Source organism: Aquarana catesbeiana, linkage group LG04 (assembly GCF_042186555.1).
Source record: "Aquarana catesbeiana isolate 2022-GZ linkage group LG04, ASM4218655v1, whole genome shotgun sequence".
Lineage (NCBI taxonomy): Eukaryota > Metazoa > Chordata > Amphibia > Anura > Ranidae > Aquarana > Aquarana catesbeiana.
The window spans coordinates 443,577,098-443,599,852 of record NC_133327.1 but is presented as its reverse complement, the minus strand read 5'-3'; the positions used below and the strand labels follow the sequence as shown (position 1 = coordinate 443,599,852).

At 41.8% G+C, this 22,755-nt stretch overlaps 1 protein-coding gene across 9 annotated transcripts in view; it reads right to left on the bottom strand.

Moving 5' to 3' along the window:
* MAP3K4 (mitogen-activated protein kinase kinase kinase 4) overlaps positions 1-22,755 on the bottom strand; it is a 257,666-nt gene that overhangs the window by 62,811 nt on the left and 172,100 nt on the right. For all 9 annotated transcript variants that reach the window (XM_073627458.1, XM_073627459.1, XM_073627463.1 and 6 more), the window contains exons 13-14: positions 15,056-15,189; positions 12,928-13,006 (exon numbers count right to left, since the gene is read on the bottom strand). In XM_073627458.1, coding sequence (XP_073483559.1) covers positions 12,928-13,006; positions 15,056-15,189 — 213 coding nt within the window. The remainder of the gene's footprint in view (positions 1-12,927; positions 13,007-15,055; positions 15,190-22,755) is intronic.

Below are 22,755 nucleotides of genomic sequence, written 5' to 3'. Positions count from 1 at the left end.
CTTGTATTTGTTTTGTGATTTCGTGAGTTGAGTTGTGTTGTAATTTGTTATATAAAGAGTTTAGATCTTTAGTGAGACTTTTGATGTTGGAGATTCTTTCTTTATTTTTGTTTGCCGCTAGGCTGATTAGATGGCCTCGGATAACGGCTTTATGTGCTACCCAAAGTGTTGTAAGGGGAGTGTCGTCTACCGCGTTTTCTATAAAATAGTTTTCAATATGTGATGTAATAGCTTGTGTTATTGATGGGTCAGTTAAAATTGAATCATTTAGTCGGCAATTGTAGGGGGAGGGCAAGAGTCCAATATGCGATGTGTCAAATGAGGTGATGTCATGGTCCGACCATAGGCAGGGATGGATAAGAGCTTTGGAGGAGTTGGCTAACAAGATGGGAGTGCAGAATATATAGTCGAGTCTGGCATAGACTTCATGGGGATGAGAGTAGTGTGTATACGCTTTGATTCCAACATTATGGGCCCTCCAAGAGTCAACCAGTTGGAATTTGTTTAGGGAGCGGTTCAATGATTTGGAAAACGCTTTGGAGGAAGATGATGTCCTGCTTCTATCAAGGGTCGGGTGTGAGGTTAGGTTAAAGTCCCCACCCAAAATTATGTGGGGAGAGCTATATTTGTCAAGATTTTCAAAGAAGTTTATAAAAAAAGTAGATTGAGATTCATTAGGTGCATATATAGAAGCTATAGTTATTGCTTTGTTATTTATTTGTCCTTTAAGAATGATATAGCGGCTATCTAGATCTTTATATATATTTTGTATATCAAAGACAATGGTATTACGAATAAAAATGGCCACACCTCTAGTTTTGTTATGGAAAGTAGTATAATAATATTGGTTATAGGTCTTGTTAAAATAGTTTGGGTGATTAGTAGTAGAAAAGTGTGTTTCTTACATAAGAATGATGTCAGCCCCTAGTCTCTTATAGTGTTGGAAGGCTTTTTTCCGTTTATGGGGTGAGTTAAAACCTTGTACGTTATGTGATAATACTTTAAGAACCATTGGTTATGGGTAAATGATAATGTTTAAGAAAAGAGTCAAACTTGTATATATAGGGTAGCATAAAAGTATATAGTTCTGGAGTATATTCAGAAAATATTATGTCGAGGATATTTAGGAGTTGGGGGGAGATGTGTGATGATTTTTGGTGAAACAACCTGAATTGCACATCATACCTTGAAATTATCCCGTAGTAGCAAAGATAAACATAACATTGTTTTATCTGTTGTAACTGAAAAAAAAAACAGTAACTTCCAATTTTGGAGAAAAATTTTCCATTGGCCTTAAGGGCGAATATAATATGTAACAACATAAAGAAATAAAAGAACATTGGGACAAGAATTTTCTTGTCACTCAACATCATTTTTGAAGGACAAATCTGTCCTAGACCTGCAGTCATGGCCAGGTGCAACACCCCTACAAGTAAGGGCGCTGCAGTTAACCACAAAAGCAGGAGGGGGGGACAATCCAGCGGCGGCGGACCACATAGGCTTTTTGATTAAACTAGTTTAAAACAGTAAGAAATTGTTACCAGGGGGTGAGTAGGTTAGGAGAGGAGAGGGGAAGGGGGGAAATGGGGGGAGGGAAGAGTAAGGGGGAGAAAGGAAGTAGTAGGGAAAAAAAAAAAGGGGGGGGGGGGGTTGGAAGAAGTGTCATAGGTATCAAAGTTCCTTCCGTCTTCAGAGGATAGGGGTTACCGGAGATGTATGTGATACAGTTTATGAAGACAATCGAACCGAGGAGCACGATAAACAGTGTTGATTGGAGAATAAAAGGAAAAAAGAAACCAGAAAAATCAAAAAAGAGTCATTCCATTTTTCTTAGAGAGAGAAAAAAAAAAAAATAAAATAAAAAAAAATATATATATATTTAGCACATAAATAAAAATTTCCAGTAAGTGGTTAGGCGTGGGATGTATTCAGGGGGCTTGATCTTGAAATGGTTGGCGCCAACTTCTTCGGTCGTTTGTATTGCGTCTGGAGGACGGTGTAGACCAAATTGGAGAGGGTCTTGCAGTTGATGGGAAACGGTTAGGGGGTTCTGGTTCCAGTAGGCCCAATTTTACGAGCAATTCTTTGCCCTCAATAAAGTTGTACACTGTGTATGGAATAGTGAGTTTAAATGGGAAACCCCATCTATATTTTATTCTTGCTGCTTGCAGAATATTAGTGACCTCTTTCATCCTGCGTCTTCTGTCCAACGTGGCAGGGGAGATATCTGGGTAAATTTGTAATTTTTTACCATCCAGGGCAATATTGGGCGAGTTTCTCGCAGCGCGCATGATGTCCTCTTTAACCAGGAAATCCTTCATGCACATAATAATGTCTCTGGGAGGTTTATCAGAAGTGGGTTTAGGGCGTAGTGCTCTGTGTATTCTGTCGCATGTAAATGCGGATAGTGGTTTGTCTGGGAGGAGGTTATGAAAAATCTTGGAGACTGTGGGCATGAGATCTGTGACCGATTCAGGGACTCCACGTAATCTAATGTTATGTCGTCTGTTTCTATTGTCGAGATCTTCGACTTGAGCTTGCATAAATGCAAAGCTGTCAGCAAGCGATTCATAATCTTTCCTTAAATCATTATGGGCGAGTGAGAGTTCGTCATGTTTTGTTTCCAGGATGTCTGTGCGACTGCCAATGCCTGCTATCTCCTGGGACAAGGCCTCAGTGGATTTGTGTACTTCTTTTTCTATTTTGTCTACCAGTTTATCAAAGATTGCAGTCAGACTGGCATCTAAATCAGCCTTGGAAAGGGGAGAGGTGTACTCACAGTTCCCGTTGTTAGTTGAGATGTTTGGATGGATGGATGAATGTTTCCCCTGTGTGCTGGCACGAGAGCTGGCGCCGGCGCCATCTTGGGACATCTTCCTGCTTTGTCTGGAAGCAGTGTCAAGGAGAAAGTTCGTCAGGTTATGTTTTGAGCGGTTTAAATGCCTGGATCTCCTTGTAGGCATGAGCGGGGATGTTGCCCCGGTATAGGTGTTGTTTTCGCCGCCGTTTGTGCTGTTTAGCCCTGGTATTTTGAGCCTGCTGTGAGCGGGTCCGACGGAGCTTAAGCTACTCGCGTCTTCCCCTCATCGCGCCGCGCATGCGCCCCGCCTGCAAAACTTTTTATACTCCTGATGATGCTTGTGTGTGTGAAACAGCTGTAGAGGTTTATTACTATATAAGGCCTGAGGTCCTGATTGGCGGTGCTTCATGTAAGTGCAAGCTTGCCATTTCACACAATGTTTTGCATTTGAGGTCCTGCCACCATTATCATTGGTTGGATTGGCAGTTTTTTATGTAAGTGCTATAGGCACAATTGTTTTATAGGTTTGTTTTTATGCTGGTTTACCAATAAATACTGCGCCTTGAGATTTTTTCTTTTTTGTCATTGGTGACTTATTACTATGGATGGGATATGCTGAGCTATTTTTACCATGAGAAATGAAACTTCCTGGTCATGATCCATGCACTTGGGATGTATTCTGAAGAGGGTTCTGTGATTCGGAAAGGAGGGGATAAGTACGAGCTAATCAGGACTACACATACACTACCGTTCAAAAGTTTGGGGTCACATTGAAATGTCCTTATTTTTGAAGGAAAAGCACTGTACTTTTAAATGAAGCTAACTTTAAACTAGTCCTAACTTTAAACAAATATACTCTATACATTGCTAATGTGGTAAATGACTATTCTAACTGCAAATGTCTAGTTTTTGGTGCAATATCTACATAGGTGTATAGAGGCCCATTTCCAGCAACTATCACTCCAGTGTTCTAATGGTACAATGTGTTTGCTCATTGGCTCAGAAGGCTAATTGATGATTAGCAAACCCTTGTGCAATCATGTTCACACATCTAAAAACAGTCTAGCTCCTTCCAGAAGCTACAAAACTGACCTTCCTGTGAGCAGATTGAGTTTCTGGAGCATCACATTTGTGGGGTCAATTAAACGCTCAAAATGGCCAGAAAAAGAGAACTTTCATCTGAAACTCGACAGTCTATTCTTGTTCTTAGAAATGAAGGCTATTCCATGCGAGAAATTGCAAAGAAATTGAAGATTTCCTACAACGGTGTGTTTGTGTACTACTCCCTTCAGAGGACAGCACAAACAGGCTCTAACCAGAGTAGAAAAAGAAGTGGGAGGCACAACTAAGCAAGAAGATAAGCACATTAGAGTCTCTAGTTTGAGAAACAGACGCCTCACAGGTCCCCAACTGGCATCTTCATTAAATAGTACCCGCAAAACACCAGTGTCAACATCTACAGTGAAGAGGCGGCTGCGGGATTTTGGGCTTCAGGGCAGAGTGGCAAAGAAAAAGCCATATCTGAGACTGGCCAATAAAAGAAAAAGATTAAGATGGGCAAAAGAACACAGACATTGGACAGAGGAAGACTGGAAAAAAGTGTTGTGGACGGATGAATCCAAGTTTGAGGTGTTTGGATCACAAAGAAGAACGTTTGTGAGACGCAGAACAAAGGAAAAGATGCTGGAAGAATGCCTGACGCCATCTGTTAAGCATGGTGGAGGTAATGTGATGGTCTGGGGTTGCTTTGGTGCTGGTAAGGTGGGAGCTTTGTACAGGGTAAAAGGGATTCTGAATAAGGAAGGCTATCACTCCATTTTGCAACGCCATGCCATACCCAGTGGACAGCGCTTGATTGGAGCCAATTTCATCCTACAACAGGACAATGACCCTAAACACACCTCCCAATTGTGCAAGAACTATTTACAGCAGAAGCAGGCAGCTGGTATTCTATCGGTAATGGAGTGGCCAGCACAGTCACCAGATCTGAACCCCATTGAGCTGTTATGGGAGCAGCTTGACCGTATGGTACGCCAGAAGTGCCCATCCAACCAATCCAACTTGTGGGAGCTGCTTCTAGAAGCGTGAGGTGCAATTTCTCCAGCTTACCTCAATAAATTAACAGCTAGAATGCCAAAGGTGTGCAATGCTGTAATTGCTGCAAAAGGAGGATTCTTTGATGAAAGCAAAGTTTGATGTAAAAACAATGTTATTTCAAATACAAATCATTATTTCTAACCTTGTCAATGTCTTGACTCTATTTTCTATTCATTTCACAACGTATGGTGGTGAATAAGTGTGACTTTTCATGGAAAACACAAAATTGTTTGGGTGACCCCAAACTTTTGAACGGTAGTGTACCTCTGATGACCTGGATCTTAACATATGCAATTTTTGCTGTTCTATTCATTAGACAGCAACTATATCTGGTGAGTGAGTTTTTCTGCCATTGGTCGCACTGGGTGATTGAAGCACTAGTGGAGGGAGATCACCTGAATCTTATCACTTGATACTTCTTTGTAATAACTATTCTAGGTTTGATTATTTAGAATATTTTCAATGTTGGACTCACTCTCATAACACTTCAGGTGTTTTTGTTTTTTTGATATTGTGCTGAGCGCTGCAATTTCTCTTTGTTATTTCAGTGGTTTGTACATCTACACAAATTGCTAGCAGCTATATACATAGTAGGTGAGGTTGAAAAAAGACAAGTCCATCAAGTCCAACCTGTGTGTGTGCTTTTATCTCAGTATTACATTGCATATCCCTGTATGCTGTGGTCGTTCAGGTGCCTACCAAATAGTTTTTTGAAATTATCGATGCTCCCCACTGAAACCACATCCTTACCGCTCTTACAGTAAAGAACCCGCTATGCAGTTTAAGGTTAAACTGCTTCTCATCTAATTTTAGTGAATGGCCACGTCTTTTAAAACTCCCTTTCGTGGAAAAGTTTTATCCCTATTGTGGGGTCACCAGTACGGTATTTGTACATTGAAATCATATCCCCTCTCAAGCGTCTCTTCTCCAGAGAGAATAAGTTCAGTGCTTGTAACCTTTCCTCATAACTGATGTCCTCCAGTCCCTTTATTAGCTTTGTTGCCCTTCTCTGGACTCTCTCCAGTTCCAGTACATCCCTCCTGAGGACTGGTGCCAAGAACTGGATGGCACACTTCAGGTGCAGCCAGACCAGAGTCTTGTAGAGTGGGAGAATTATTGTTTTAACTCTGGAGTTAATCATCTTTTTAATGCATGCCAATATTCTGTTTGCTTTGCTTGCAGCAGCTTGGCATTGCATGCCATTGCTGAGCCTGTCACCTACAAGGACCCCCTGGTCCTTTTTCATCCTAGATTCCCTCAGAAGTTCTCCCCTTAGTGAGTAGATTGCATTCATATTTTTGCCACCCAAATGCATTTTTAAAATTTTTTTTCTACATTAAAACCTCATTTGCCATGTAGTTGCCCACAACATTAATTTGTTCAGAACTTCTTGCAAGGTTTCCACATCATGCAGAGAAATTATTGCCCTGCTTAGCATCGTCCGCAAATACTGTGATTAAGCTGGGATGGGGACCAAATGTGCCCTCTCCTATGCCAACCTGTATCTGGGGGGTGGGAGTGCGAACTCTTCTTCAGGGATGACATGCAAACTTACTTTGAACAGATTCCTGTATGGAGAAGATTCATTGATGATATTTTTTTTCATCTGGCTGGGTGCCAAGGATACTCTTCTTCTATTTCTCGATAGTCTGAAGATTAACAATCACAATTTGAAGTTTACATTTGAGCTCAGTCAGCACAACCTCACCTTCTTGGATGTCCAAATTTTAGTCAATAAGGATGGAAGCATAGGAACAACCTTGTATCGTAAACCATCGGCGGGCAATTCTTTGCTTCATGCCACGAGCTCCCACCCTTTTTCTCTCATAACCAATGTGCCCTACGGGCAATATCTGAGGATTATAGAAATTGCAGTGCAGACTCTGACTTTGAAAGAGAGGCTAAGTTGCTACTGTCGCGCTGGCAAAAGCGCGGCTATAGCAACAAGTGCCTTAAGAAAGAATACCTAAAGGCCAAGAATCAGAATAGAGCTTCCCTTATACACAATCCCAAATCCAAAGAGACTAATCCAGGCATTCGCCTTATCACCAGGTTCTCAGGGCAGCACCGACAGGTGCGAGAGATCATGAGAAAATATTGGTACCTTCTGATGGGAGACGAAAAGGTCGCCAAACATTTGAAATCATACCCTGAAATTACTTTCAGGCGATCTCGATCCCTTAGGGATACCCTGGTACACAGCCATCATGACATTTCAACCAGAATTTGCAGTGAATCCCTCAAGGGCAGCAGACCATGCCATCGATGCAATTTTTGCAGATTTATACATGCGGCACGCAGTATTCTGCTTCCCAATGGCCGCCTTTTCAGACCTAATTTTTCTGTAACATGCCAATCAATAGGCATTGTATACATCATGCAATGCAAATGTCAAATGTTTTACATTGGTAAAACTAAGCGACCCTTTTTCCTGCCGAATAAGGGACCATATTTCATTGATACACAAAAAACAAATGGAAACCCCCATAAGTCAACACATTGGTTTGTACCATAACTGATAGCAGTTACATGCACTTCTTTACCCTTGAACACATTCCCCCTGGCGACGGGGGGGGGGGGGGGGGATTATGATAAGGTGCTTCTTCAAAAGGAGGCACGCTGGATACAGAGCTATCAGCTCTAAAATACCCAGGTCTCCATGATGCATTTAGCTTTAAACCCTTTCTACAAACCCTACCTAAATATTTTCATTCTGGTTGGCTTTCTGGATCCATTTCCATTTTTATTCACTCTTCTGTTTCATTTCCTTTTGTATTTCATTTGCATTGCATTTTATTTGTATGTTTTTCTCCCCCATTTATCTGATACCATGCCCTTACAGGCTGCCTTCCTAAAAATTTAAAATCAATATTATTTATAAAATACAATGTAGGAATGATCAAGTTCAACTTCCCTCACTCATAAGTATCTGTCTGCTTATTCTTGGTCCACACGGACGCCAGGGGCACTCACATGGCGGGCGAGTAATCAATCGCCTTCCACCTGTGTGCCCTAGAGGTGTCAGTCCCGGGGTTGTTCAGAATGGCGGTAGTATTACCATTTATACACTTTTTATATGTGCCCTCTTGGATTGAATAAATATTGTAACATTTATTGATTTATTTATTATCTGTTTCCATTTTCTGAAACGGTGTGGTCAGCTTTAGTTCACAAACTTACTTGCCTGATTCACTGCACTGGCCTCAACAACTATCCCCCTTCCAAGATGGCCCCTTAGGCTTCGGCTGTCTCTTAGACATGCTGTGCGTATATCCCGTCTGGTGCATGCGCATTGGTAGCTGCTGACGCGTTTAGCGTCATGCTTATGATGCCGCCACTCCCCCCATTCGTCCACTCCCCTGGCTTCCTCATTACCTGTCCGGATCACGGCGGTGACATCAGACGCCGCCGTGATGGAGGGAATATAAGAACGCAGTCTTTATACCGCCACCTTCTGCTGCAAGCTCTTCACTAAAGGGGAGAGTTTGTGTCTCTCCTCAACTCCTTGTCTGTCCGACCCCGTCCAACTGGTAAGTGCCCCTATGCAGCCGTGTCTGATCTATACACAGGCTGTATTTAGGGCTTCATTTCTGATCAGTCTTTTTTGTTTTTTTTATTGCCTTTTAGAAGCACCTTTAAACTTCATCTTCTGGAATCTCATGTTTATGACTCCCAGATGATGGATTAGGGCCCCCCAGTGGACACTGATCATTTACCGCTCTGTAAACTTGCAATGAGGTGGTTCTGCCTCCAGCAAAAAGATCTTTGATTCTATTAAAGGTACCCTTTTATTTTCAACATAATGGCCAGTGTGGTTGCCCTCTTGAATATGGACTTCCTATCTACTCCTCACACTTTCTTTTCCTTCTTACTAAGGATACGTAAATTCTATATCCCTCTGTGGCCAAAAATGACGGGAACTTCTGATGTGAGAGACGTAGTTGAAATCTTCTATATCATTGATGCCATTTACTGGCCTCTTTTATCAAATACAATTTGCTTTCTTTGTGCGGCAGCCTGGTAAGATCATTAATATTGTTGTATTATTCCTTTGATAGATATTCTGGGTGTTTTTCAACTGTATGAACTATTATCTATCTATCTATATATCTATATATCTATATATCTATATATATATATATATATATATATATATATATATAATTTCATCATTGTAAATTTTACATTGTATCAATACAATAGTACATCTTATCTTTGTTTTTTCTATTATCTATAGTATACCACAACGTATGCCAAAACTCCTGAGGAAGCTCCAAATGAGCAAAACATGTAGAGTGGTATTTAATCAAGTGGTACTGTTCTGACTATTTGCCCACTATTAGATGTGGCGTCTTTGAGATTCTTACACTGTTTTTAAGTGAAAACTTTTGCTATGTATTTGTTTTAATTGTAATTAATAAAAATTATTTTCATGGATAAGCTGTACATGTTTCTCTACTCCACTTTGATATTTAAGCACCTTAAAAGTTCCAGGGTTCTCCAACCCCTTTCCCCCTCTTTCCTCTTTATCTGCTAAAACATATGAGATGTGGTGCTAGGTGTTGCCTATGTCTGCCCTTACTATTCTATTTGACTAAGATTGAGCTGTTTATCCCATCCTCCAGGTCGTTTGTGAAAAAATTAAATAGGATTGGTCCCAGGACAGAACCCTGGGGGACCCCGTTTTCCACACCGGACCATTCCGAGTACTCCCCATTTATCACTACCCTCTGAACTCGCCCTTGTAGTCAGTTCTCAATCCATGTACTCACCCTATGGTCCATGCCGACAGACCTTAGTTTGTACAGTAAACATTTATGGGGAACTTTATCAAATGCCTTTGTATAATTCAGATATACCATTTCCACGGGTCTTCCTTTGTTGGTCTGGCAAGAACGATTACTGCTAATGATACAGTTTTCATTACTAAAATCTATATATAATAATATAATTTAGGATGCTCTTAAAGCATACCAATTTTTCCTCCATGTTCTTTGTTCCTAAGATTTTATCCCATTTAGTATCTTCTAGCAAGCATTGTAGTTTAGGGAAGTTGGCTCTTTTTAAATTCAGTGTCTTTGTATTCCCCTTATATTTCCCATTTGTATGATTTATACTGAAACGAATTGACCTGTGATTACTGTATACCACTAAGAGCGGACACCATTTTTTCTTTTTCACTCTTAACCACTTGCCTACTGGGCACACAAACCCCCCTCCTGCCCAAACCAATTTTCAGCGCTCTCACACTTTGAATGACAATGACTCAGTCATGTAATACTGTACCCAAATGAATTTTTTGTCCTTTTTTCATACAAATAGAGCTTCTTTTGGTGGTATTTGATCACCTCTGGGTTTTTTATTTTTTGCGCTATAAATGAAAAAAGACCGAAAATTTTGGGGAAAAAAAACGCATTTTTCTTAGTTTCTGTGATAAAATTTTGCAAATTATTAATTTTTCTTCATAAATTTTGGCCACAATTTATACTGCTACATATCTTTGGTAAAAATAACCCAAATTAGTGGATATTATTTGGTCTTTGTGAAAGTTAGAGAGTCTACAAGCTATGGTGCAAATCATAAAAAATTGATCACACCTGAAGTACTGGTGGCCGATCTCATTTCTTGCGACCCGAACAAGCCAGGAAAGTACAAATACCCCCCAAATGACCCCTTTTTTGAAAGTAGACATTCCAAGGCGTTTAGTAAGATGCATGGTGAGCTTTTTTATGTTGTCATTTTTTTCCCCACAATTCTTTGCAAAATGAAGATCCCCCCCCCCCACAAAATTGTCATTGTAATAGGTTATTTCTCTCACATGGCATGTGTATACCACAAATAACACCCCAAAATACAATCTGCTACTCCTCCTGAGTATTGGGATACCACATGTGTGGGACTTTTTCACAGCCTGGCCACATAGAGAGGCCCAACATGCAGGGAGCGCCATCAGGTGTTCTAGGAGCATAAATTACACATCTAACTTGTTGACTACCTATTACATTTTTGAAGGCCCTGGAGCACCAGGACAATGACACGTGACACTGACGTGGCACTGATACGCGGCACTGATGACAGATGGCACTAATACATGGCACTGATGACAGATGGCACTAATACGTGGCACTGATGACAGATGGCACTAATAACGTGGCACTGATGAGAGATGGCACTGTTGACACGTGACACTTATACGTCACTTTTTTTTGACTCACGCTGCAGCGGTTAGCTCTCCCTCCTCACACGCTGTCTCTGTGTGAGGAGTTAGAGCCGGCGATGAGAGAATCTCATATGTTTACATATGAGATCATCTCTCATCTCTCCGATCGTGCTGTAAACGGCCGCTATGATTGGCCATTTACAGCGATCTGTGACTGGCTGTGTCCAAGGGACACGGCCAGCACAGAACTTCGCCAATGCGCGCCCGTGGGAGCAAGCATTGCGGAAGTAAACAGGAGAACGTCCAGGGACGGCCTCCTGGCAATTGGCGTCCGCGCTGTAGCCATCCTTTGGCTATAGCGTGGACGCGAAGTGGTTAAGCAAGTATAACCTGTTTGGTATTTTTTTTATTTTTTTTTTTTTACAGCAAACCTTTACAATCACTTTAAACTCATGTACAGGGTGATCCTTAATTAGGTTCAACTTTTTATTTGCTTATTACAAGGTCAATGACATTAACTGAGAGGATGCAAGTGCATTAATAAGGTGGCCCATTCATGGGCTTTCATTAAAATTCAAAATATGCACCAGCAATAGCAACCAATTTCTCCAGGCGGGGCTGAATGTTTAGCACGGCCCTTTGCAACATTTTTAACTTGGCCCTTTCCCACACTCCTCTTGAATGACCTCTTCTAAACTGGTTACATGCCGAAGCCTCCTGGCATACACCTTCTCTTTTGTGTACCCCAAAGGAAAAAGTCCAGCTGTGTTAAGTTTGGACTTCTTGGTGGCCACTTAACATTCCCATGATACTCTATTACTCGTCCAGGTAGTGCATTGGCTAGCCATGCCCATGTCATCTGTGCAAAATGGGGTGCATGAAATGCACATTTTCAACATCCTCACAAGCAGATACAATGGGATGAACAAATTAATTGAGCACGTTAAGGTATCCTTCAGCATTCATTGTTGTCTGCAAAATGTAAGGATTGATGAGCGTACCATCACACATGCCACACCACACAGTCGCCGATAGCCGTGACTGCAGTTTTCCAATGGTCCAGTCAAAATGCAGAGTACTGGAAGCTCAGTAATGGTAGTAGTGGTGGTTCACAAAACCACCAACATGGAACAGGGCCTGGTCTGACCAAAGAATTTGTTGCAAAATGTTTGGTTCCTGCTCAATCCATTTTAGCATGGACTCCACAAATTCCATGTGAACACACTTCTCAACGAACAGAGCTTAAACAAAGTGCGGTTTCCATAACCACCAGTTCATTTCCTTCAGTTAACACTTCACCGACCCATACAACATACCCGATTTCCCCCTGGTATTGCCAAATGGACTTCTTAGGGCTAATGTGGATTGCCGCAGCTGCATTTTTTTTCTTCTGTGGCAGCCGTCTTTGGCCACCTGGCACCCCTCTGCCGATTCACTGAACTGCCATTAAGTTGTTGTGCAGCCTCTTTATGGTTTTGTAATCCAACATTCCATGTTTATCTTTCACTATCTTCCACCATCTCTGCCTGAGAACTATTAAAGGACACAAACAATTGTGCCATATAGCTATGAAATGCCATACCTCACCCAATTCCTTCAATTATCACAGTAAAATAAAAAAAGGACATAAATATAGTTCACCCTGTATATTTGAACAGCTTAAAATTTCAATAAAATAACTGAAACCCTCAATATTACATTTAGTGAACAGCATTAGGAATGAGAAAATGTGTGCATCTTTTAAATCAGTAACTGCTGGACAGCTCTGTTGTAGGAGCCAATAAAGCTTCAAGAGGGGATTGATATTAATATCCTATTAAACTTTTTAATTATTTCTTTATCTGTAATGCAGCTGTAAAAATAGCCATACCAAAAAATCATCCTCTGGAAGGGCTGAAATGAATGCTGGCTCAATAGCTTGAAGATAGTCAAAACCTTGAGTTGCCCACCTGCAGGGAAGAAGAATGAGATCTATAAACGTATTCACTGCTGATAACATGAATATACAACATAAATTTATACGCAACTCAATGCTGGACCTGTAGGACTGTCTCCATTTTAAATCTGCCTACGCCTGTGGTTAAAATTAATAATCCACCCATGTGACAATGAATGGCTATCACTTGTCCCCCCAAGATCTTCTGTGTGCCAAACAGCTGATTACCTCTGCCCATTGGTAACAAAATTGTGTACAAAATTAGTTGTTTGCAGTTAAATAATAATATGTTACCCCAACATTTCATATTCCTGATATGTCTGCTGTACCATGTACTTGTGTTAAAAAGTATCCGGTTTTCTTTTTTGCTTCCTTTGTGTGAAATCCCTGGTGTTCCTGACAGTTCTTCCCCTGCTTTCCTATTTCAAACTGACCATGCTAGACATGAGAGCACATCCATCCCAGTGCAGTCAGTTTTCTGTTTGTGCTGGGAGCACAGCCTGCCTGTCCTCCAATGATCAGACTTGTGCCGACAGGCCCCACTGCACAGCCTTTCACTGGCAAAATCACTCTACTCTTGTTTCTCCACCACTAGCTCTCTAAGCTCCTTATGCGGCTGAGAATAGAGGGCACATGAAAAAAAAAAAAAAAAAAAAAAAAAGATATATGTAATTGCTCAAACATACACACACTATAGATGGTATCACTGCGATCATCAGGAGCAGGAGAGTTTTGGGTTTTTTTTTTAAGTCATGGGAATAGCAAGAAATATACAGCTACATTTTTAAAACAATATTTTTTACTATTTTGGGCCACTGTTTCTTTGATAAAAAAAAAAAGAATATCAGGGGATAGCCGTTTTCATTTACCACCAAATGAAAGCCCAATTTGTCCTGAAAAAGAAAACAAGGTAAAATTCACATGGACACACAATGTAGTTGCAATCATATGTACAAAGTTGCAAAATTTCATCTAGGCGTTAACCACTTGCTTACTGGATACTTAAACACCATTCCTGCCCAGGCCAATTTTCAGCGCTGTCACTCTTTGAATGACAATTGTGCGATCATGCAACACTCTACTAGAGCTTTCTTTTGGTGGCATTTAATGACGGCTGGGTTATTTATTTTTTGCTAAAAAAAAGAACGAAAATTTTGAAAAAAACAAAAGAAAATTTGTTATAACATTTTGCAAACAGGTAATTTTTCTCCTTCATTTATGTGAACTGATGAGGCTGCATTGATGGGCACTGATGAGACAGGACTGGTGGGCATTGATAGGTGGCACTGATTGGCGGCACCGATTGGCATTGATAGGTGGCACTAGTGAGCACTGACAGGTGGCACTGGTGGGCACTGATTGGTGGCACAGATATGCACAGGCAGGCAGAACTGATATGCACTAGCAGGCAGCACTGGTGGGCACAGATGAGGCGGTGATGGCTCTCACTGTTCAGGACCGCTGTCCCTTTGACAGAAGCCAGTGTGGTTTTTTTCTGCAGAAAAAAAGCCAATTACCAATCTTTTGTTTACATCACGTAATCAGCCGTCATTTGCTGACAGCTGATCACGTGGTAAGGGGTGAGATCATTGACTTAATGATCACAGAGCACGCTCATGCAAGGGAGGATGTCTATTCGGCTATAGCGCGGGCGGGAAGTGGTTAAGGTGTGTTTTACCTTTGTCATCGAAGTAAACATGCAAAAAGAATAAAGAGCAGCAACAGGAAAAATAACAATTACATGCAATGAGGGAGGGACACAGTTGGCACATACAGCCTGCCATATAAGGGCGTGGCTGTATGTGGCCAGATTCTTGGAAATGCTTATGCTTCTTTGAATTGGTGTTTACTCGCGCATGCATGTCCAACGTATTTCGGAAATATGTCGGACGAGCATATGTGGGTAAACGCCTATGCAAAGAAGCATATGTGGCTCCTGCAGCTCCCCAGGTGTGGAAAATTAATGCTATGCATATAAAATGACTAATTCTCCATGTGCATAAACCATAAGAGTCGATAACAAACACCTTGATCACAGTGGATAAACCAATTCATAGTTTACCTTGGCCTGGTACCACGACCGCTTTCACATTTCGTCAAAACATAGTTCATCCATTTTCTGGCAAAGCTTATGTATTTGTCACCAATTTTTTGCCTGAATTCTCCAGACATCAGACGGACTACTTCTTTATGATACTTGAAGATAAAAAATAAAAAAAGTTACTTCAAGGATGAGAATTTATCATTTTAAGAATTCCGTGTGCTCTTCCCAGGTTAGTTGCTTTCTAGATAGAGAAAAGAAATTCAGGTCAAATTCAGCCCCTATATTGGGGCTAGCAGGTAAAATGCTACTCCAACACATCCACCGTGTTTGCATGAATTAGAATGCACAAAGCAGCATTCATTAACATCCAAATAATTTCTAAAAGGAACATTAATCACTTGCCGACCATGTCAATTCTGACATTTCTCACATACAGGTTAAAATCTGCAACTTTGCTGGAAAATGAAGAACCCCAAACAGTTTATTTATTTATTTTTTTTAAAGCAGAGGCCCTGGAGAATAAAATGGTGGTTGTTGCCATTTTTGTGTTGCACGATATTTTGCACAGCCAAATGCAAATTTTCAGGGGGGGGGGGGGGGGGGGACAAACACTTTAAAGAATTGTACAGCATACAAACACAATATAAATTCACAATTTTTGGTAAAGAGGATGTTACATCAAGAAATTCCTATTCCTAACCTGTGGAATGGCGAGACAGAGATTGGTTTGATCAGATGTTTTACAAGGTGGTAAAGGCTTGTAAACAAACCAAAATGGAAGTGACAAAATCCTTGTTGCTTCTGGTTTCATCACAGAGGAGGGGCAGGTACGGATGCAGGTTCAGTGATCAGGTGGCTGTAGGGCCCCTTGGATCATTTCTACAGGAAATTACGTTGCCAGATACAAATTTTGGTCCTGGTATATGAGGGTGGGAAGGGCCAAGTATTGTTCTACCTCTAACTGAAGAAAAGAAAAAACCCAGCCCACAAAAAAAAGCATGTGGGGGGGGGGGACCCTCAAAGATTCACAGCAGTGAAAAATAAGTTCTCCACGCTGGATGATAAGTTTTTACCATGGTTGGGAGAACTTTAGATGAAGAATAAGAAAGGTGTCTTTGACCCTTAGCTTTTCTTTTTGAGGTGAGTACTCTAACTCCCCATCGCATCTTTAAAAAGTAATTCTACTTTTGTTGAGAAAAAGCATTCCCCTCTGGGTGATCAATGTACATTGAAAGGATTTTACCAAACTTTTCTGGAGATTCTTAACTTTCGTTATTCTGCTGAAGAAATAGCGGTTTGTCAGTGTCCATGTGATAAGTGAATCTGTATTGGGAGTGATTTCATAATTCTTAAAATCAGCGGCTGCAACTTTTAGGGCCAGTTCACACCACCATTTCTGCATTCTGGATGCATTTCTGCTTGTGTGTTTTTGACGCGTTCCAATGCATTTTCCCTTTTTTTCCTTTATCTCAACTGAGGACATGTGCATTCTGGTGCGCTTTTTATGTGTTGTCTTTTTTCAAATGTTTTCCATAAAGAAAAAAATGCAGCATAAACTGAGCAATAAATAAATGGAGAAAACCTGTGCTCTTTAGCCAACGGCAAAGACTTACAGGATTTCCAATATCCGTAAATCTACTAGTAACTGTTGATCATAGAAAATCTTCCAGATGAAGTGAAAAATATTTTTTTTCCTGCCTCTAAATGCCCCTGCATGTTATCCTATATGTCAATGCACACAAAGATGTTTAGAGGCATTTAGAGGCAGAAAAAAACAAAAAGAAAAAAACAAAAAAAAACCAGAGTTAGGTACCTGGTAACTCCTTTTCTAAGAAGTCTTCCAGGGAAGCATATGAGAGATAGCGCTCCTCCCATCTAAAAACAGAAAACACATCATCTACCATTTTAAAAAGCCGTCACATACCTCAGATCCTTAAGTAATATACTGTAAAAGTACCGAAGGAATAACAGGGAAATATACACCATCCTTCCAAAAAACTTCCGGCTAAAAAATAAACGGGGATGAGTATGAGTGCTGCCCTGGAAGACTTCCTAGAAAAGGAGTTACCAGGTACCCAACTCTGTTTTCTCAAGTCATCTTCCAGGGCAGCATCTGAGAGGATTTAGCAAGGATTACTACTGGGGGGGGGGGTCTACAGCCTGAAGGACCTTTCTACTGAAAGATTGGTCTTAGCTGGACAGGAAATCTATCCTGTAGTGTTTTGTAAGGGTACTGAAGCTCAACCAGGTTGCCACCTGGCAGATCTGGTCTGGCGTAGCTCCTGCTGTCTCCACATAAAAGATGACCAAGCCCTGGTAAAATGGGCTGCTTCCCTCGGGTGGTGACTGGTTGAGATTGGTAGATATAAGAGATGCTAGTCTGATCTAACTGCCAGCTTCGTGGAACTATTGAGGCGAATCCCTTCCTCTGTCCATACAGATGTCAAAGATTTGTGAAATTACCTCTGACTCCACTGAGAGGTTCTACATATAAACTATGAAGAGCAGCAGGAAACCCCTAAATTAAATCAGTTTTAGGAATCGTACTGAAATCAATTCATCTGTGGGCCATGGGAATAATGCTCCACACACAAAGACAGTAGGAACCAAAACCCCCTACAGCGGTGATCAGAATGCCTCCCTTGACAATGGCCACAAAAAAACATTGCTGCAATGCCACTTGGCTTGCCAAGTGTCACTGGCCCCAGAACCACCCAGGCACCATCCATCAAAGCATGGGGATGCTGCTTTCTATCACTGGTTGGGACTAAAAATCGCTAGGAGATCACCCATACCTGCGTTGGAGTGAGCTACTGTAAGGACTATAGAGACTGGAGGCTAAAACAGTATAGTAGAATTCCATGATAGCTAGATCATAATTTCCCCCACAACTCCTGATGTGTCCAAATAGCTGCTTAAAGCATGGACCAACAACAACACCCTTAACCATTCATGTTGAAAGGGGTGACCAGGTAGGTGGTCTAGTCATCAAAGCAAGAAATACACAGGAATTGCTAATCTGCCAATCAGTTACTACGCATATGGAGCAACATGCAAGGACAATCATACAGTACATTCTTGTATACGCAATATAACTGTCCCCTCATCTAAATGCAAATGTCAGGTGTTCTTCCTGTGTATTAAGCTTGAGTCGCCCCCCCCCCAAAGAACTCTGGCGCTAGTTGTGATACAGCTGTGAGTAGAGACAGGTAGATCCCTGCTTAAAGAGATTGAATCTGTAGCCGTAACAGGATAAACCATTCATGTTGACTGTTACACCACGTTCTGTTAAAGTGAAACTTTAGTCAGAAACCAAGTCCTGCCAGTTCACTTCAGGCTGGCCTCCTCTGCAGGTATAGCTGTGCAAAATGCAGTCCGTTTTATGCATTTTTTGGCACTACAGAGTTTGTAACGGGTCTGCGAGCGGGGGGCTTATCAGAATCTGGAAGCCCCCTTTAAACAAGGTTAACAGATTCCGGCCCCCCACCCTATGTGAATAAGTATGGGGTACATTGTACCCCTACCCATTCACCTAAAAAAAGTGTCAAAATTAAAACACATTACACATGTTTTTTAAAGTAATTTATTAAGGCAGCTCTGGCATCGCTTCCGATCTCTTCTCACTTCTCCGGCTCTTCTGCCTCCTCCGTTGATGTCTTCTGCCTCTGCCAGTTCTTCTCCCCTCTCTGCGTATTCTAGCCCTCTCCGGTTCTTTTCCCTCTGTCCGCTGTCTTCTGCCTCTGCTGGGTCTTCTCCGCTATCTTCTCGCTCTTTTGCCTGGACTTCTCAGCTGTTAAATATATTTACATAGTAGGGGAGGTTGAAAAAAGACACAAGTCCAACCTATGCATGTGATTATAAAGTGTGTGCTGTCTTCTCCCTCTGTTCTTCTTCTGATGTTACATAGTTAAATAGTAGGTGAGGTTGAAAAAAAGACAAAGCCCATCAAGTCCAACCTATGTGTGTGATTATATGTCAGTATTACATTGTATATCTCTGTATGTTGTGGTCGTTCAGGTGCTTATCTAGTTTTTTGTACTAGGGACAATTTAGACAGGATCCAACCTACCAGTATGTCTTTGAAGTGTGGGAGGAAACCGGAGTACCAGCAGGAAACCCACGCAGGCACAGGGAGAACATGCAAACTCCAGGCAGCTACTGTCGTGGTTGGGATTCGAACCAGCGACCCTTCTTACGGCTAGGCGAAAGTACTATCCACTACACCACTGTGCTTACAGTAAGGAACCCTCTACGTAGTTTAAGGTTAAAGCTTTGTTCTTTTAATTTTAACAAGTCACCATGCGTCTTGTTAAACTCCCTTCCACAAAAAAGTTTTATCCCTATTGTGGGGTCACCAGCACGGTATTTATAAATTTAAATCATATCACCTCTCAAGCGTCTCTTCTCCAGAGAATAAGTTCAGTGCTCGCAACCTTTCCTCCTAACCAATATCCTCCAGACCCTTTATTAGCTTTGTTGCCCTTCTTTGCACTCGCTCCATTTCCAGTACATCCTTCCTGAGGACTAGTGCCCAGAACTGCACAGCATACGCTAGGTGCGGCCGGAGCAGAGTCTTGTAGAGTGGGAGAATTATCACTTTGCATTCATATTTTTGCCACCCAAATGCATTATTTTACATTTTTCTACATTAAACCTCATTTGCCACATAGTTACCCACCCCATTAATTTATTTAGATCTTTTTGCAAGTTTTCCACATCCTGCGGAGGAATTATTGCCCTGCCTAGCTTAGTATCGTCAGAAAATACAGAGATTGAACTGTTTACCCCATCCTCCAGGTCGTTTATGAACAAAATAAATAGGATTGGTTCCAGCACAGAACCCTGGGGGACCCCACTACCCACCGCTGACCATTCTGAGTATTCCCCATTTATCACCACCCTCTGAATTCGCCCTTGTAGCCAGTTTTCAATCCATGTACTCAGCTTATGGTCCATGCCAAAAGACCTTATTTTGTACAGCAAACGTTTATGGGGAACTGTGTCAAATCCTTTTGCAGAATCCAGATACACCACATCTACGGGCCTTCCTTTATCTAGATGGCAACTCACCTCCTCATAGAAGGTTAATAGATTGGTTTAGCAAGAATGATTCTTCATGAAGCCATACCGATTACTGCTAATGATACCGTTCTGATTACTAAATCTTGTATATAGCCCTTATCTCCTCCAAGAGCTTGCATACAATTGATGTTAGGCTAACTGGTCTGTAATTCCCAGGGATGTATCTTGGCCCTTTTTTAAATATTGATGCTACATTGGCTTTTCTCCAATCAGCTGGTACCATTCCAGTCAGTAGACTGTCAGTAAAAATTAGCAACAATGGTCTGGCAATTACTTGACTGAGTTCCCCAAGGACCCTGGTCCCGGTGATTTATTAATGTTAAGTTTCCCAAGACTAATTTTAATTCTGTCCTCTGTTAACCAAGGAGGTGTTTCCTGTGATGTATCATAAGGATAAACACTGTCGTTTTGGTTACTGAAGCCTCCAGATTACCTCGTGAAGACTGAGAGGAAGAATAAATTCAATACCTTCGCCATCTCCCCATCCTTTGTAACCAGATGTCCTTCCTCATTCTTTATGGGGCCAATATGGTCTGTCCTCCTTTTTTTACTGTTTACATACTTAAAGAATTTCTTGGGATTTTTTTTTGCTCTCCTCCGCTATGTGTCTTTCGTATTCTCTTAGCCGCCCTAATTGCACCCTTACATTTCTTGTTGCATTCTTTATAGTCTGAATGTTGATGATGATCCCTCAACCATGTATTTTTTGAAGGCCTTCCCCTTTGCTTTTATATGCATTTTTACATTGGAGTTAAGCCATCCAGGACTTCGCTCTTTTAAATTTATTACCCAATGGGATGCATTGGCTAATGTCCTTATTTAATATGCTCTTAAAGCAAACCCATCTCTCCTCCGTGTTCTTTGATCCCAATTCATGCCTTCTAGCAAGGATTGTAGTTTAGGGAAGTTGGCACTTTTGAAATTCAGTGTCTTTGTATTCCCTTATTTTTCCTATTTGTGTGATTTATACTGAAGCCAATTGACCTGTGATCGCTGTTTAATAAATTGCCCCATATTTCCACATCCATTATCAGGTCTGTATTGTTGGTAATCAGTAGATCCGGTAACGCTTTATTTCTAGTTGGTGCATCTACCATCTGAACCATGAAATTGTCCTGCAAGACATTTAGGAACTGGCATGCCTTAGACAAATGCCTGGTTCCCTCCACCCAGTCTATGTCTGGATAATTAAAATCCCCCATTATTATAACACATCCTATCCTTGCCGCTAATCCAACTTGTGATGGGAGATCAGTCTCCCCCTCCTCCCTTCCTCCCTCAGATTAGGGGGCCTATAGCATACTCCCAGTATTATTTTCCACTTAGCTTCATCCCTTTGGAGCTCTACCCATAAAGATTCCACCTCCTCCCTAGCTCCCTTAGTGATGTCATCTCTCACATTCACTTGTACATTATTCTTGATATATAGGCATACCCCTCCCCCTTTTTTACCCTCTCTATCCCTGTGATAAAGGGTATACCCTTGAATGGTATCCAGCCAATCATGAGAGCTGTTGAACCAGGTCTCTGAAATTCCCACAAAATCCAAATCCTCCTCGTACAACAGTATCTCTAGTTCACCCATCTTGTCCGCCAGGCTCCTGGCATTGGTGAACATGCCACGTAGTTTAGACCGGTCACATACTATCCTCTTGTTGGGTGTTCTGAGATTGCAACTAGGACTTACTACTACTATACCTTGGGTTTATGTGCTTTAGTCAACCTACCAATACTACCCTCTGGAATATGTTCCGTGCTGACTAGCTCTACCTCTGGGCCCTCCCCCTCATCGCCTAGTTTAAAAACCCCTCTAACTTTTTGGTCATCTTTACTCCCAGCTATAGTACTGGTGATCAACTGAGAAGTCAGCCCAGTCCTCCAGGAACCCAAACCCCTCCTTATTACACCAGCTCCTCAGCCACTTGTTTACTTCCCTAATCTCCCTCTGTCTTTCTGGTGTGGCTCGATGTACCAGTAGTATTCCTGAGAATACTACCTTGGAGGTCCTTTTCCTCAATTTAGCTCCCAAGTCCCTAAAATCGTTCTTTAGGACACTCCATCTGCCTCTGACTTTGTCATTGGTGCCAACGTACACCATGACAGCCGGGTCTTCCCCAGCCCCGCCCAGTAATCTGTCCACCAGATCCGTGGAGTGCCGAACCAGAGTGCCTGGTAGACAACATACAGTTCGGAGCTTCAGGTCTTTGTTACAGATTGCCCTCTCTGTCCTTCCTTTTCCTTCACTTCCCCCTTACTCTTACTGGAGGAGTTCTTCCCCCGGCAGCTAGGAGAGTCCCTCAGCTCCAGCAGTGCTGGCCCCTGACTGGTTTCACCAATGTCACTCAATGGAGCGTACTTATTGGGATGCTCCAGCCCTGGATTGGCCTCTCTGGCAATTCCCCCTCTACCCTTCCTGACTGTCACCCATCTAATCTTTTCTAGTACCTGCACCTCTTTGTCTCCACCGCCTGTGCTGGCCCCTGCCGCCACCTGACGTGTACTTTCCTGGTTCTCCTTTAGTATGAAGGGTCTTCTCAGTGCTGACAGGTGCTTCCCCATTTTCAGAACCTGGGCTTCCAGGGAAACAATGTGCTTACATGTTGCACAGGGGCATTCGCCCTCGGTCTTATGATCAA